Source organism: Lynx canadensis, chromosome C1 (genome assembly GCF_007474595.2).
Source record: "Lynx canadensis isolate LIC74 chromosome C1, mLynCan4.pri.v2, whole genome shotgun sequence".
Lineage (NCBI taxonomy): Eukaryota > Metazoa > Chordata > Mammalia > Carnivora > Felidae > Lynx > Lynx canadensis.
In genome coordinates, this window is record NC_044310.1 from 173,756,551 (window position 1) to 173,771,893 (window position 15,343).

A 15,343-nucleotide genomic window follows, 5' to 3' on the forward strand; every position below is an offset into this window, starting at 1 on the left:
CAGAAAATTGACAGGTAGCTGAAATTGCAAATCAGCAAAAGTATTTTAAGACCAATTTGGCAATACATCTGGTTGGCAGACATAAAAATTTTAATACTTTTACTCCAAAATCTGATTAATGAGACATTAGGCTAAACAAATGATTGAAGAGAAAGCTTCATGTACAAAGAATATGACAAGCAGTTAGAAATAAATTAAATGCGTAACAATAGAATAATGTTAACTAAATTATGATATACCATATTTAGCCCCTGATGACTTTAATTACAGAGATTACACAGCATTGAAAATGGGTATAAAGTAACAATGTGTGATAAAAGCAGGGGACAAAATTCCCATGCACTATTAGACATACATAAATATAAAGTAATAAAGGAAAATGGAAGCAAAAAAGTTTATTGTATCTTTGTAGTGGGAATTTAAAAATTTTTTTCTTAAACATGGTTCTTAATTTATTTGCAAATATTTAATTAAAAAAAGGAACGGATGGCATTTACTAGACAAAAAGAAAAAGAGAAAATGGAGGAGAAGAGGGAAAAAAATCTAGTTTATACTTTGGGTTTTGACTACTGTTAGCATTGGAACTTTTAGAATCTCCCTTATAAAAGAAGAGAGGGGAGTTGGATAAACTAAAAGTTTCTCTAATGCCAACTTTTATAAAACAAAGAGAAGGATACGTTTTTGACTCTTAGCTATTTTGTCCCTCAGCTCTCTATTAAAAAGTAAACTATAAAAAAAATAGACATTGTCTTTAGAAGAAACTATTAGGTGATAAATGTAGGTTTTGCTGGAAAACATTTATTGGGTGATGGGAAAAATAATGCTCCATGTTCAAAAACTGGTGTCTTTATAATAAAATTCCTTTGTAATCATCTTTGTAAATGTTCAAAAATAAAAGTCAATTGTTTTTGATATGCAACACTAGAGCGCAAATATTTGTTTCCTGATTTGTTTTAGAAGAATCTAGGAATGATATTCAAAACACTCACATAATCCAAATGAATAATCATTTATAGCTTTCTTTAAATTAATTTAAATCATGTATGTTTGTTCCAGCTTTCATTAAAAAATTTTTTCTTATGTTTATTTCTGAGAGAGAGAGAGAGAGAGAGAGAGCGCGCAAGCAGGGGAGGGGCAGAGAAAGAGAGAGAGGCAAAGAATCCAAAGCAGGCTCCAGGCTCTGAGCTGTCAGCACAGAGCCCTACACAGAGCTTGTACCAATGGACCGTGAGAGCATGGCCTGAGGCAAAGTCGGTTACTCAACCGACTAAGCCAGCCAGGCACCCCATTCTAGCTTTCATTTACATGATAAATTTTAAGATGATTAAGACTTCTACTTTTTGAATATTTGTGCAAATAGGATTCTCTCAATGTTGACCAAAACTTCTTTTAAATATAGAGATATGAAAGATCTTTTATTTTTGTAGGAAGTATATATTTTTCAAAATTAACATTTAGGATTAAACATTAAAAAACATTAAAAAAAATTTCCAACCATAGGCTGATATTTATAAAAAGAACAAGACACAGTTTCTGCCTTTAAGAAATAAAAAGGATAACAGAATATTAACTATTAGGTTGATCCATATGAAATTGCTACTTTTGTGAATGAAAAACTCCACCAATGTTAGTATTCATTTTTCAATTCATAAAAAAGTATCTAACAGAGGCTCCTGGCTAATACATAGTACAATAGATGTTTGTTGAATTTGGTTGTATAGAGCTGCACTGTAATAAGAGTAGCCATTAGCCACATGTGACTACTGAGCACTTGAAATATGGTTCATGTGACTAAAAAACTAAATTTCTAATTTTGTTTCACTTAAATTTAAATTGAAAACTCATAATATATAGTTACTGAAAAATTTGTAAGTATGTATATGTAACAATTTAGGTATTACATGAATCTATTTTTCAACTGACTATTTTATAAAATCTAAATGCAGATCAAATATTTCCATTGAAAATATAGTGTCTAGATGAGATGCTCTGTAAGTATAAAATACTAAGACTTTGAAGACAGTGTCAAAAATATTGCATATTTTTATATTGATTACATGTTGATGTGGTAATATTTTAATGTATTAGATTAAATTAAAATATATTATTAAAATTAACTTTCCTTGTTTCTTTTTACTCTTTGTAATATGGCTACTAGAAAATTACATATGTGGCTTGCATTATATTTCTATTGGACAGCACTAGTATGGAAGCTTGTGAAAATGGTATGTAAAACAGTGTAGAGAACAAGTAAGATTTGGAGAGGGCGTGAGCACTTAACTTCAGGTGGATAAAATGAAGAAATAGAGAAATAAACATTGTATACAATATCAAACAACCCAATCATTGTGTATGAAGGGATTGGAAGAGAGGATGAAGTAGAGAACTAAGTGACATTCCAGAAAGAACCTTTTGTCTACAATGTGGAGAAGGAAGAAACCAAGTGCAGGCACCGAAAAGAAACAGGCTCTAGAACACTATGAAGGGCTGATGAAGGTTGGACAAAGGTGAGAATGAGGATGGAGAGATGAAAACACCGTTGAGAAGGAGGTAGGATGTAATATGAACGGGATTTATGAAATGACTCCTTAGACAGGAGAGAGGAAATTGGGAGAGGAAAAATCAAGGAGAATCCCATGGTTTCTAGTTTTGGAGACTAAAGAAAAAGGAAAGCCAATATATGAGGTAGGGGATACAAGAGGGGAGCACAAATGGGGGGGGGGGAAATTTGGTCTTTAAAATGCCTGTGGGACCTCCAAATCTGAGCTGCCCCGAAGGCAACTGAAAATAGTGCTCTGTTGATAACAGAATGTGTAAAATGAGAGAAGAGTACAAAAAAAAGTGTCTGTGAAACACTAATATTAATTTATTATCTAGTACAACTTTTAAATGTTTACTGTGATTACCATAATGACAATATCTTTCTTATAAAATCTATAAATCCAAATGACCTATAACAAAATTAATTTTCTTTCTCTTTTAATTTTGAGGACTCTAGAACTTAAAGTTACATACCTATATGCTTGACTCTAAACTCAATTTAAGTACTGTCATAAAAACTATTTTACTCTTAAAAACATGTATTTATATTTTTTACATACAAATTTCAGTTAGTAGATATTTTTGAATGAAATTATGTTCCATGTCAACTATTACTGTGATCTAAAAAATTACATTTCTGATTTTTTTTATAATTAAAATAATTTTACGCCTAGAAACCACTGTGAATCTTTGCTTAGCACACATGAAGGAAATTTTGCCTTCAGAATAACTAGCCATTGTTTCATCCCTTTTTTTATTAAGTGCCCCTGAATTTGAAATGACATATAAAGTTACACTTTTTATTAAGGAAGAAAAATGTTCCAAGTGTCTCAAATGCAACAAACTGAGCTGCAGATAGTTGTCAGATTGTCTAGGAAAATAATTGTTTAAATTTAGAATATGTCTAAACAAAAAATTATTAAATATGTTAACTTCAAAATAATAAAAGAAGAAATGCAACTTACATTCATGATTCCTTGGAAGTTTGAATTTTTTCAACAAGACCCTAGTATTCACAGGTGGAAAACCAAAAGAAATACTTATTTATGATATAACCTAAAATGATATATTTTAATATTAGGAGTAGCATTATAGAATTTATATTGCTGATGGTGTTATAAATATACTTAACACTCTCATCAGTTTTCTGTTATAATAAGTAGTCAAATGTTAACTGTACTGAAATTAAAATAAAAAATTCATACAAAAACAGTAGTTAAATAAATGTTTTAAAGTAAGCATACGTGAAAAAAGTATGATAAATGAAAATAAAAGACATTTATAATAAAGAGATTTGCCAGAAAGAGTCCATGTATTTCTTTATAACATACATTTATTCACAGAGACAGGTTAGTAAAGGAATGAGATATTCATTGTAATTCCTTTAAACTTCCCTAGAAGTTTCTTAGTCCTGAAAATGGGGTAATTTTCTGGAGAGTACCAATACTGTTTTCCTACATATACCACTTGAATGTATGACAGAAAAAATACTTCAAATATCGCCAATTGAAATGGAATATGACTTTTTTAAAAGCTGAAAATACATAAAAAATTCTTACTTAAATATATTAAATATACTTTAGTATATTAAATACTTGAATTATATTTCCATTTAGTTTGGTTAATATATTTTAAAAAACAAGTAACATTATATGGAAATCAGAACAGAAGGCCCTTGCCCTGAGGAAGCTGGCATTAAAAAAATGAAAAAAAACTATTTTAATAAACATAATTTATTATTTTTAATATTAAACCAAACTGCAAGTTCTTAAAGGACCATATTTTATATCTTCTATGCTAACTAGAGTAAATTGTGCTAGCAATGCTCAATAAAAACTGATCAAAACAAAACAACAAAAACTTGGTAATACAAGCTTTGGAAATGAAGGTATATACTTTTTTTTTTTAACTTATAAAGAAAAGCATTCAAAATGTGAGATACATATTCTTCTCTCAATTTTTTGTTAGATTTGTTTTACCCTCCAATTTCAGTCACAAATATTCTATAATAATATAATTCATGATTTGTTCATATAAATAGAGATAGGTAAAACAAAATGAGTTGAAAGAATGAAAAAATGGAAAGAAGGGAAAGAATTCCAGACTAACTCCAAACACTAAATTAAAACAATTTTTTAAAAAATTTTCATTTTTGGGATTTCCCTGTAAGTAGGTTCTGTCACTAAAGGAAAACTTTCAGATTCAACAGAAGTAATTCTCAGTGTAGTCCTATTACTATCTTAAAAGATTCATAGTAAAATCCTTATTGAAAATAAAAATAATACATTAGAAAATATCATAATTAAAAAAATAATGAGGGGCACGTGGGTGACTCAGTCGGTTGAGTGGCCGACTTTGGCTCAGGTCATGATCTAACAGTTTGTGGGTTTGAGCCCCGTGTCTGGCTCTATGCTGACAGCTCAGAGCCAGAGCCTTCAGATTCTGCATCTCCTTCTCGTGCTGTACCTCCCCGGCTTGCACTCTGTCTCTCTCTCTCAAAAATAAATAAGCATTAAAGAAATTGAAGAAAATAATAAAAATAATAAAAATTTAAAAAACATAACGAATTTTTTGTTATTAAATGATTTGTTTGTTGTACTGCATTTACAAAGAAAACAAACAATGCACCCAGTAGAAAGAATAAAAATAAAAATGTATTCGGGAATTTATTTTTAACTGACAGCAAATAGAAATCCTATAGTGAGAACATAATTATTGTTATTGATGTGAATCAGGGAGGTTTTTCTTTTTCTGTTTTATAGTTAGATTTCACATTTGTACATAAGATTCTTAGATAGTAAGAATTTAAAAAGTGAGTTTTTAAATTATAAACAAGAACTTTTAAAACTTGCAGAGGTGGTAGTATGTTTCTCAAGTTAAACTTTATTTAATTTTCAGAATGAAATAAAATACCCCAAAATATACTGAAAAACTACAGCCATTTTACCCTTATATCTCCCAACAACAAATTTCTATTACCTTCAGTACTCAAATCATGAAAAAGGCAATATACCAAGATGTTCCTTTGTGGCAGATCTGGATTACAGTTACTTACCAACATATATGCTTACAAAGTTCCCCTCCTTTCAGAAATGTGGAACAGTTACAAACATGAGGATTTCCTAAGAAAACCTGTAAAAGAAAAATGCATACTTAAAAAAAAAAAACCCTCCAGTTAATTTTTAGAGTTAGAATAAAAATAATTTAATAGACGATAGGATTAAAAGAGATTTCAAGAAGTAATTTAGTTTAGGTGACTTCAAACGTTGAATATAGTCTATGGAGACATCTTAACTCTTGACACCAGTCTCCAGGCTGATTTTTCACTGTCATATTGTCTTGCTCAACAACTTGTATTATCACTTAAGACTTCTTCAGTGACCTACACTCAGGCAAGTGAAAAGAAATCTAATTTTAAAAGCTAGGGGCGCCTGGGTGGCGCAGTCGGTTAAGCGTCCGACTTCGGCCAGGTCACGATCTCGCGGTCCGTGAGTTCGAGCCCCACGTCGGGCTCTGGGCTGATGGCTCAGAGCCTGGAGCCTGTTTCCAATTCTGTGTCTCCCTCTCTCTCTGCCCCTCCCCCGTTCATGCTCTGTCTCTCTCTGTCCCAAAATAAATAAACGTTGGAAAAAAAAATAAAAAAAAAAAAGCTAAAAAATATCTCTGTATCGATACATTTCTTAATGAAAGTTCATTCTGCCTTGCAGTGGAGCTAAAGACTTTTTGTAAATTAGCTTATTTTGGATCTTTTGTTTGTTTTGTACACTTAATTGGTATATAATTTTACTTGAGAAGACTAATTTTATTCACCAAGTTTATATTGGCTAAAATAATTTTTTAACTAAGTGTTCTAAGGGACAAAGTAAAAAAAAAAAAGATGTCTTAAATAAGCACAGGCTAGTAATTTGTATTCAGTACTTAGAATGCAGGACACTAAATTAAAATTTTCCAAATCAACACCCGGGAGGTGGGATGGTGGCTGATTTTTGAGTGGCAAGAGTGGGATATGCAAATATAAAATATCTTTTTTTCAGGTTTTTATTAAGACCTTTCCAAGGCATCGCCACCTAAACGGTACTTTAAAAGGATCTTCTTGGAGGTTTAGAGTGACTAAAGAGTAAAGAAAAAGATTTTATTTATTTAGTATTTACAGTATGAAATAGGTCGTAGGATTTTCATTTCGTTTTAGTTACAGGGCTCGTGACTGCCAACAACGGATCCAAGAACGCACGCAACGCAAAGCATGTATTTAAGTAAAACGTCTCACATTTTCAAGCCTAAACATCAAGCAGGTGCCATCATCTTACAAGATTTGGATGCCATTTTGGAGTCCTGACTTCCCAAAATTAAACTTTTCTATGAAAACACGACTTCCCTCTGCAATTTGCACATCTTTAGAATCTGGATCTCGCGCGGGTGGGGTGGGTGTGGCAGCGAGAATCCGCAGGGATTGTGAAGGTGGCTAGAAATAAGGAAGGCTAAGGAGGACCGGGTGGGTGGGCCGGGCGGGAGTGGAGGCAAGTTGGGGGTGGTAATTACTCGGAAATCCCTGTTTTCCGGCTCCTCCTCCCTCAGCAGGAAGCCGGTGGGGCCCATCTCTCGTAGGAGGTAGATGCTGCCGCTCAGGGCCAGGTCCTGTTGCCCGCTGAGGTGGTTGCTCAAGTGTCTTCGCCTTTCAGAGGCTTTACAGCCTCGGCGAAGCATCTTGCTTGGGTGAGGGCGAAGGCAGCTTCTCTACGAGACTCTCCGAGTGCCCGCCGGTTTCCATGACAACCGCGTGCCGGCCTGTTGCCTTGGTGATAAAGGTTGAGCTTCCTGATGTCCCAGAGTGCCTTGCGGCCAAGCTATAGCTGGCAACCAAAGGGCAAGGGGTGGAGAGTGGATTCCGCAGCTCAGAGCCGCCTCCGCTCGTTCCTGAAGCCACGTTCCTGGCTGGGAAGCGTTTCTAATACCCCGACCTGCCCAACTTAAAAGGTGGCTAAAGACACAGCTGTCAAATCTCTCGTGTTCCTTTTGCTGGTTCCCTGCAGGCAGGGCTGGTAAATTATGTGTGTTAGGACAGTCGCACGAGAGGGTTGCTGTTTGGGCTCTGCGTGCTAAAATTTTCCTGTGATGATTCATCATCTTGATCAGAAACCCCAGAGTAACTTTTTGTTCAACAATATTCCACCATTTCCAGAGTGCTCACTATGTGCATAATCTGAGCGAGTCGCTGGGGAAAGAAAAAACAGGAATCTAACCCCTAGGGAGCTAGATCCTTAAATCGGGACGTGTGCAGGGTGCGGCGGGTTTGGTTTTAAAGCCAGAGGAGCATTTCTAAATTGAATATTTAGATAGGGATGGGTGTGGGGGGTAGTGCCAAATCCATTGACTCTGTCCTCCAAATCCACAATCTCTGTTGTAAGGAATAAGATTTTTGAGGTATGCAATGTTGATTAAATAATTCACATTGTCTACGAACTGTGTTACTGCATTCTACTGGGAGAGCTGTAATAAAGTTGAGTCAAGTAAAGAAGCCATGTCACTGGAATCTTTCTAAGAAATTGAAATCAGGAAATAGCTACTTGGTGGCTCAGTAACATAAGCGAAAATGAAGGATAGTTGTCCATTTTATCATGGGAGGAGGCCATAACTAGACTATGTCAAGAGCAGAGAGGAGAAAATGGCAAAGGCCACGATATGAGAGAAGATGATGGAAATGGTAACTTGCACATGTTAAATGTGCAGATAAACACCACCAATCCTAGGTCTAAGATCTTAACTTACTAAATTTTATTACTACTTCTCTATTCTAGTAACAACTAACATACATATGACCATAATCCCAATTTTACTGTCAACTTAATGGTGCTAGGTGTTAAAGTGAAACACACATTAGGGAAAAACCTCATATTGAAACCAAAAGAAATTATAAATTGAATTAGTTTATTTATTAATATTCACAATTTAAAAATTCAATATAAATTACTGACAATCTACACTTTCTATTTAACAAGATGAGATGGGTTTCAGAGTGAAGGCATTTTATTCAATTGCCATTTCTGCTCTCTCTCTCCATATATATAGTGTGTGTGTGTGTATATATATATATCCATATAATATCTCTTTCTATATATAATATACATATGAAGTATTATATAGTTATTTAAGAATTATCTTGAAGAGAACTTTAAAAAATAAACAGTAAATAATTGTTAAAACTGTTATTACTTATTGTAATTAGATAATACTTATGTGTAAGTGATAGACATAATTTTCAGAAAGGACACATGTTTAAGACACAATAAACTTTATGTAAGCGAAATGTGGGTTCATAAATTCCATTTTGGGGGGTGATAAAAGTAGGAGTATTCATACTTTCATGAAAGTCAAAAAGAGAAAGCACAGATTGTTAGAACTTCAGTCTAGATGTAAGACATTTGTTTTTATATCTGTCAGTTAAGACTTTAAAAACGTTCTTATAGCTAGGTGACTATCCCATATGTTTCCTTCATCAATTAAGAGAGTATGACATGAGTAATATTTGCAAATATTAAATCAGGGAATTAAATTTCTCCCATAAGTTTGTCATGTTCCCTTCCAAGTTACATTTTGAAGCATATTGCCCCAGGATGAGGGAAGTGGTACTAGAAATGAGTCATTGATAAGCTTTGAGTTTCATGAATTGAGTTTTAGCCCCTTTAGCAATACAACTTAGCCATAAAAGACAGGAACTAATATATTTTATAAATAAATGGATCTTAACTCTACAGGGTACAATAGAATAAACTGGGCCTAGAGTATTAGACTTGGAATAGTGGAAGAGTATGCCATTGGGGGATGAAAAGAAGACTAACAAGTCAGTGGAAGAAGTCAGCTGCTAATCTTAACATAGGTGTGTTTGTGTTGGGGTGAGGGTGGGAGATGTGAGGGTGAGGCAAGGGATGGATTGAAACATTGAGATTGGTTTGGGAAGACTGAGAACACCTATGGAAGGTGTGTTTACTTTTGGAATAGTGTCAGAGAGGTGCAGATTACTGGGGAACTTCAGCTTTTGGTTTAGTGTCCCCTAACATGAAGTGACCAATATGCAGAGATGCCAGTGGAAGACAGAGAGTAAATGAACTGCTTGTAATGTCCTGGTCCTCAAGGATTAAAGACATACACTGAATATAGAGTCTGTGTTTACATATAAAGAATGGGCACAAGAAGAAGTATACTAGTGTCTGACTAAGATGATGCAGAACTCAGCAATTTCAAGACAATAGAAAGTGGCAAAGAGAACCGAGGACTCCAGTGCAGGTGCTTCAACACAATACCTTTCTTTTTTTTTTAATCAAAGTTCAATAGGGCCAGTTACCAGTAGGTCCCTGACCTCCCTTTTCTTAGAGCATTTATTCTAGGAAACATTAAATCGTAATTTTTTTCTTTGTCCCTTTGTGATGTACCTCTTCTCCCAGCCTCTTGCCAGTTTTACAACATGGTAGTATATTTCTGAAGGACCTGGGAACCATCCCTTTGAAATGGAATCATCAAGAATGATAGTGCCCCCTGCCTGGGTAGCTCAGTCGGTTGAGCCAACCAGACTCTTAGTATTGGCTGGAGTCATGATCTCTCAGTTTCATGAGTCTGAGCCTAGTGCCTCTGCACTGGCAGTGCAGAGCCTGCTTGAGATTCTCTCTCTCCCTCTCTCTGCTCCTCCCCCACTTGCACTGTCTCTGTCTCTCTCAAAGTAAATAAACTAAACTAAAAAAAAAAAAAATGATAGTGCCCCCATCTCCTGGTCTTTGTGGCAGTATGAAACCTAACTTTGGTAATCACCAGTTAGCAGTCATAGATGGCCTAATTACATTGACCAACCCCCTTCCTAACAACCTCCTCTAGTACTTTTCCACTAGCTTGCTGCAGGCTTCAGAATGCTCCTTTTGTTTCAATGTAGTTGAGTTCTCAATCTCTCTCTCCTCTACTGCAAGCTTTTTTTTTTTTTTTTTTTTTTTTTGAGAGACAGAGAATGAGTGTGAGCAGGGGAGAGGAGAAGAGAGAGAGAGAGAGAGAGAGAATCTTGGAGAGAGAATCTTGAGCAGGCTCCATGCTCAGCTCAGAGCCCCATGTGGGGCTCGATCCCACAATCCTGGGATCATGACCTGAGCCAAAATTAAGAGTTGAATGCTTAACTGACCAAGCCACCTGGGTGCCCATGCAATCATTTTGAACAAGTCTTCCTTGACTGTTTAACCTGTCCAGTTCAATTTTTCTTTGGCAATAGATACTCATTAATCTAAAAAAGGCTATTAAATCAGACTAAAAGGTTTTTTTTTTTTTTTTTTCTTGTGCTCAAGTGGAGTGGTAGCTAGCAAAGGTGATTGGATCATTTAGAGAGAAAGCATACTTCAGTTTTTTGTACATCCAAGTGTAATATAAATAAATTTGCAACTTACTGTGAGTGTGATTGGGACTTTTAGTTTAAGATGCCAGACTTCCATCTGAAGAGCCTTTGAAAATAATAAAAAATAAAAAATAAAAAGGTTTCAACCTCTGCTACTGAAAAAACTAGGGAGGACTGAGGTAGTAGACTTCTAAGAATGACCCCATTGACCTTTCTCCTTCTATAATTCCCTGTCCCGTGAATATGTCCTGTTACATGGTGAAGAGATTTTGCTGATGTAATTAAGGTTGCTGTCAGTTGACTTTGAATTAATTAAAAGGAAGATGATTTGGGTCATCCTGATCTAATCATACAACTCGTTTAAAATTAAGCACAGGGGGCACCTGGATGGCTCAGTCGGTTAAGTGTCCAACTTTGGCTCAGATCATGATCTCACAGTCTGTGAGTTCAAGCCCCACATCTGGCTCTGTGCTGACAGCTCAGAGCCTAGTTCCTGCTTCAGATTCTGTGTCTCCCTCTCTCTGCCCTTCCCCCACTCACGTTCTCTCTCCCTCTCTCAAAAATAAATAAACCTTAAAAAAAATTTTTTTTAAATAAAATAAAATTAAGCAAAGAGTTTTCTCTGGCTGGTGGCAGAAGGAGAAGTCTGAGATGAAGCATAATTTTCTTGAAGATGGAGGGATCCACCTTAAAGGAATGCTGGGGGCCTCTGGAAGAAGAGCCAAAGAGGAAATGGGGGACTCAGACCTATAACACTAAGGAACTGGACTTTGCCACAGCCTAAATAAAGTTGAAATCAGATTCTTCCTTAGAGCTTTCAGATAGGAGTACAGACTGGCTGACATCTTGATTTCAGTCTCCTAATACTCTGACCAGAGAATGCAGCTGGGCCTGCTTCAACTACTGACCTACTGAACTGTGACCTAATAATGGTGTTGTTTTAAGCCACTGTTTGTGGTAATTTTTTAAAAACCAATAGAAAATAAATACATGAAGCCATTGGCAAATTTCAGCAACCGCTAGAGGAACAAATATGAATGGAGGGTGCTGTCTCGGGGGGGGGGGGGGATAAGTGAAGGCATAAACGTGGAACAGTTTACTCCTTCTTACCTGCCAGCATTGGGTTGGACAAGAGAGTCACTCTGGCTGGTTCCAGGTACAAAATAATTTATTATAGGATCTAAGCTAGCTTGCAAAATGTCTAGTAAGGCCACAGAGATCAAGATTTGATCATATACTAAAGTGAGGCACTGAGGAAAATTATTTACTCATACCATGAGATTTTTTTTTGCAGCAGAAGTACCTCTGAGTCACTCAAGAAGCTAGGGACTGGACATCAGTACCTCCACTATTGTTGCAGAAAACCAAAGGACTTTATAACTGTAATTGCTAGTTGGGCTTCATGCTCTCTCATTCACTTCTGCCTTTCAGGTCTTGGTGGAAGTTAGTAATGTACTACAATATGAAGCCAAAAGAAAAAAAATCTGAGAAATATGGAAAGGTGGTTTTAAGAAATTAGACCAGTAACAAAATGGGCCAGAGGGAGAGGTTAAAATAATTTGGGGAACAACTAGAGAATCAGAAATAGCTTTTTGGTTTTAAAAATGATTGTGAAATTAAAAAAAAAAATCCCGCCACAAAGGGAACTTACCTTCAAGTGGAAAGAGCTTAGGATATCAAGCATTAGGATAAATGAATAATAATTACTACCATACCTAGATATGTGATTAGCAAATTTCAGAACGTTAAAGAGATTGAAAAAACCTGTTTACAGAATTAAAAAAACAGGAGTGTCTGGGTCGCTCAGTCGAGTGTCTGACTTTTGATTTTGGCTCAGGTCATGATCTTAGGGTTGTGGAATTGAGCCCCACATTGGGCTCTGTGCTGATGGCATGGATCCTTCTTGGGATTCTCTCTCTCCCTCTTTCTCTTTCCCTCTCCTGCTCATGCTTACTCTCTCTCAAAATAAATAAACATTTAAAAAAAGAGAATTAAAAAATAGGTATAAAAAGGCAAAAATTTGATTAGCATCAAATTTTTTATTTGCATTTATATCTAGCTAAATAGGGAGAGTTTATCTCCTACATATGATTAATGAGTGAAGAACTAGAGGATATATACTAGTAAAACCGGGGTCATTTTAATTTTATGTTTATTTATTATTATTTTGTTGTTGTTTAATTTTATGTTTAAATGGTTTCTATTAATCAACACCTGCCCTTTTATAACACAGCTTCTCTATTTTCTTTATTTAGTTGATTCATTTCTTGATTGAATAGTTTCTTGAATACTTTTTGCAGGAAGAGAATGTGCAATATATATTTTCTGCAGTCTTGAATAACGTAAATTGTCTTAAAATTGCTTTCACAGGTGAATGACAATTTGGCTGGCTATAAAATACTTGGATAAAAATCTTTCTCCTCTAACCCTAAAAATATTGCTATACATTTTGTAGGTGATCCATGATATAGAGGGTATATCTCTGAGACTAGTCTAATTTTTTTATCCTTTATGTATTGGTAACATTAAAAAAATTCTTTGTACTTAAGACTTCAACCAGGATCATTTCATAAGTTGTTTTTCATAATTTTTTAACACTTGGTCAACATAGTGTCTTAGTCTATGTTATAATTGCTTATGTTCCATTAAAAAGAATACAAATTATCTATATTTTGTATCTGATTTTATTTGCTTCTTTTTGGTTATTCTTATCTATTATTTACTGTTTCATTATTTTTTTCTCAACCTTTTCTGCTTTCTGGGAGAGCTTTTCTTTTCCAATTTTATTGAGAAAACCTGACATACATGACTGTATAAGTTTCAGGCATATGGCATGATGATTTGATTTATATACACTGTGAAATAATAGCCACTATAGGTTCAGCTAACATCCGTCTTCTCATATAGATACAATAAAAGAAAAAGAAAGGAAGAAAAAAGGAAAAAAAATTTTCCCTTTGTGATGAGAACTCTTGGGATTTATTCTCTTAACAATTTTCCTATATGTCATATGGCAATGTTTGCTATCATCATCATGTTGTACATTACATGCCTAGTACTGATTTGTAACTGGAAGTTTGTACCTTTTGACCACCTTCCTCCTATCACCTAATTCTCCTCCCCCCATCTCTGGTATGCACAAGTCTGGTATCTTTTTCTGAGTTAATTTTGTTTGTTTTCTTTTGTTTTAGATTTCACATATAAGTGAGATCATATAGTATTTTTCTTTTTCTGTTTGACTTATTTCACTTAGCATAATGCCTTCAAGGTCCATCCATGTTGTCACAAATGGTAGGGATTCCTTGTGTTTTTTATTTGTTTGTTTATGGCTGAGTAATAGTCCATTGTACATATATCCCTCATCTTTTTCGTTCATCCATCAGTGAATGCTTAGGTTGTTTCCATGCCTTGGCTATTATAAATAATGCTGCTATGAATGTGAAAGTGCATTTTTCAATTTAGTGTTTTTGTTATCTTTGGATATATTCCCAGAAGTGAATTGGTGAGTCATATGGTAGCTCTACTTTTAATTTTTTGTGGATTCTTCATACTGACTGAGGATTTTCTAAAGTGATGGTATCAGTTCTATTCAGATTTTCTATTTATTACTGATTCAGTCTTGGTAATTTTTCCATATCTTCTAGGTTGTCTAATTTGTTGGTGTATAGTTATTTGTGGTAGCCTCTTAGGATCCTTTGAATTTCTGTGGTATCAATTTTAATGTCTCCTTTTTCATTTACAATGTTTAGTCAGCCTTGTTTAGTCTAGCTAAGTGTTTCTCCATTTTGTTTGCCTTTTCAAAAAAATCAACTTTTGGATCAGGTAGTCTTTTCTAATCTTCTGTTCCCTATTTAACTTATTTTTTCTCTAACTTTTATTATTTCCTTTCTCCTGCTAACTTTGGACTCAGATTGTTCTCCTTTTTCTAGTTCACTAAGGCAAAGAGCTAGGTTGTTTATTTAGGATCTTTCTTGCTTCTTAATATAGTCATTTACTGCCTTGAACTCCTTTTAGAACTGCTTTTGCTATATCCCACAAGTTCCAGTATGTTGTGTTTTCCTTTTCATTTGTCTCAAGAAACTTTTTATTTTTCCTTTCTTTTTTTATCCATTGGTTGTTCAGGAGAGTATTGTATAAATTTCCATGTGTTCATGAATTTTCCAGTTATCCACTTACTGATTTCTAGTTTCAGGCCATTGTGTTCAGAAAAGATACTTGGTATGATTTCAGTCTTCTTGAATTTGCTGAGACTTGTTTTGTGGCCTAACATAGAGTCAATCTAGAATATGTTTCATGTGCACTTGGAAAGAATGTGTATTCTGTGGCTGTTGGAGTGAATGTTCTATATATGTCTTTTAGGTCCGTTTGGTCTCTGGTGTTATTCAAATCCACCATTTCCTTACTGATTCTTTGGATGAGAGATTCATTGTTGAGAGT

The 15,343-nt window shown here is 34.8% G+C and overlaps 1 protein-coding gene across 1 annotated transcript in view; it reads right to left on the reverse strand.

The window, feature by feature from the left end:
- ZSWIM2 (zinc finger SWIM-type containing 2) overlaps positions 1-7,288 on the reverse strand; it is a 32,533-nt gene extending 25,245 nt beyond the window's left edge. The window contains exons 1-3 of the mRNA XM_030327945.1: positions 7,081-7,288; positions 5,597-5,673; positions 3,507-3,547 (exon numbers count right to left, since the gene is read on the reverse strand). Coding sequence (XP_030183805.1) covers positions 3,507-3,547; positions 5,597-5,673; positions 7,081-7,245 — 283 coding nt within the window. The 5' untranslated portion in view covers positions 7,246-7,288. The remainder of the gene's footprint in view (positions 1-3,506; positions 3,548-5,596; positions 5,674-7,080) is intronic.
- Between the last annotated feature and the right edge of the window lie 8,055 nt (positions 7,289-15,343).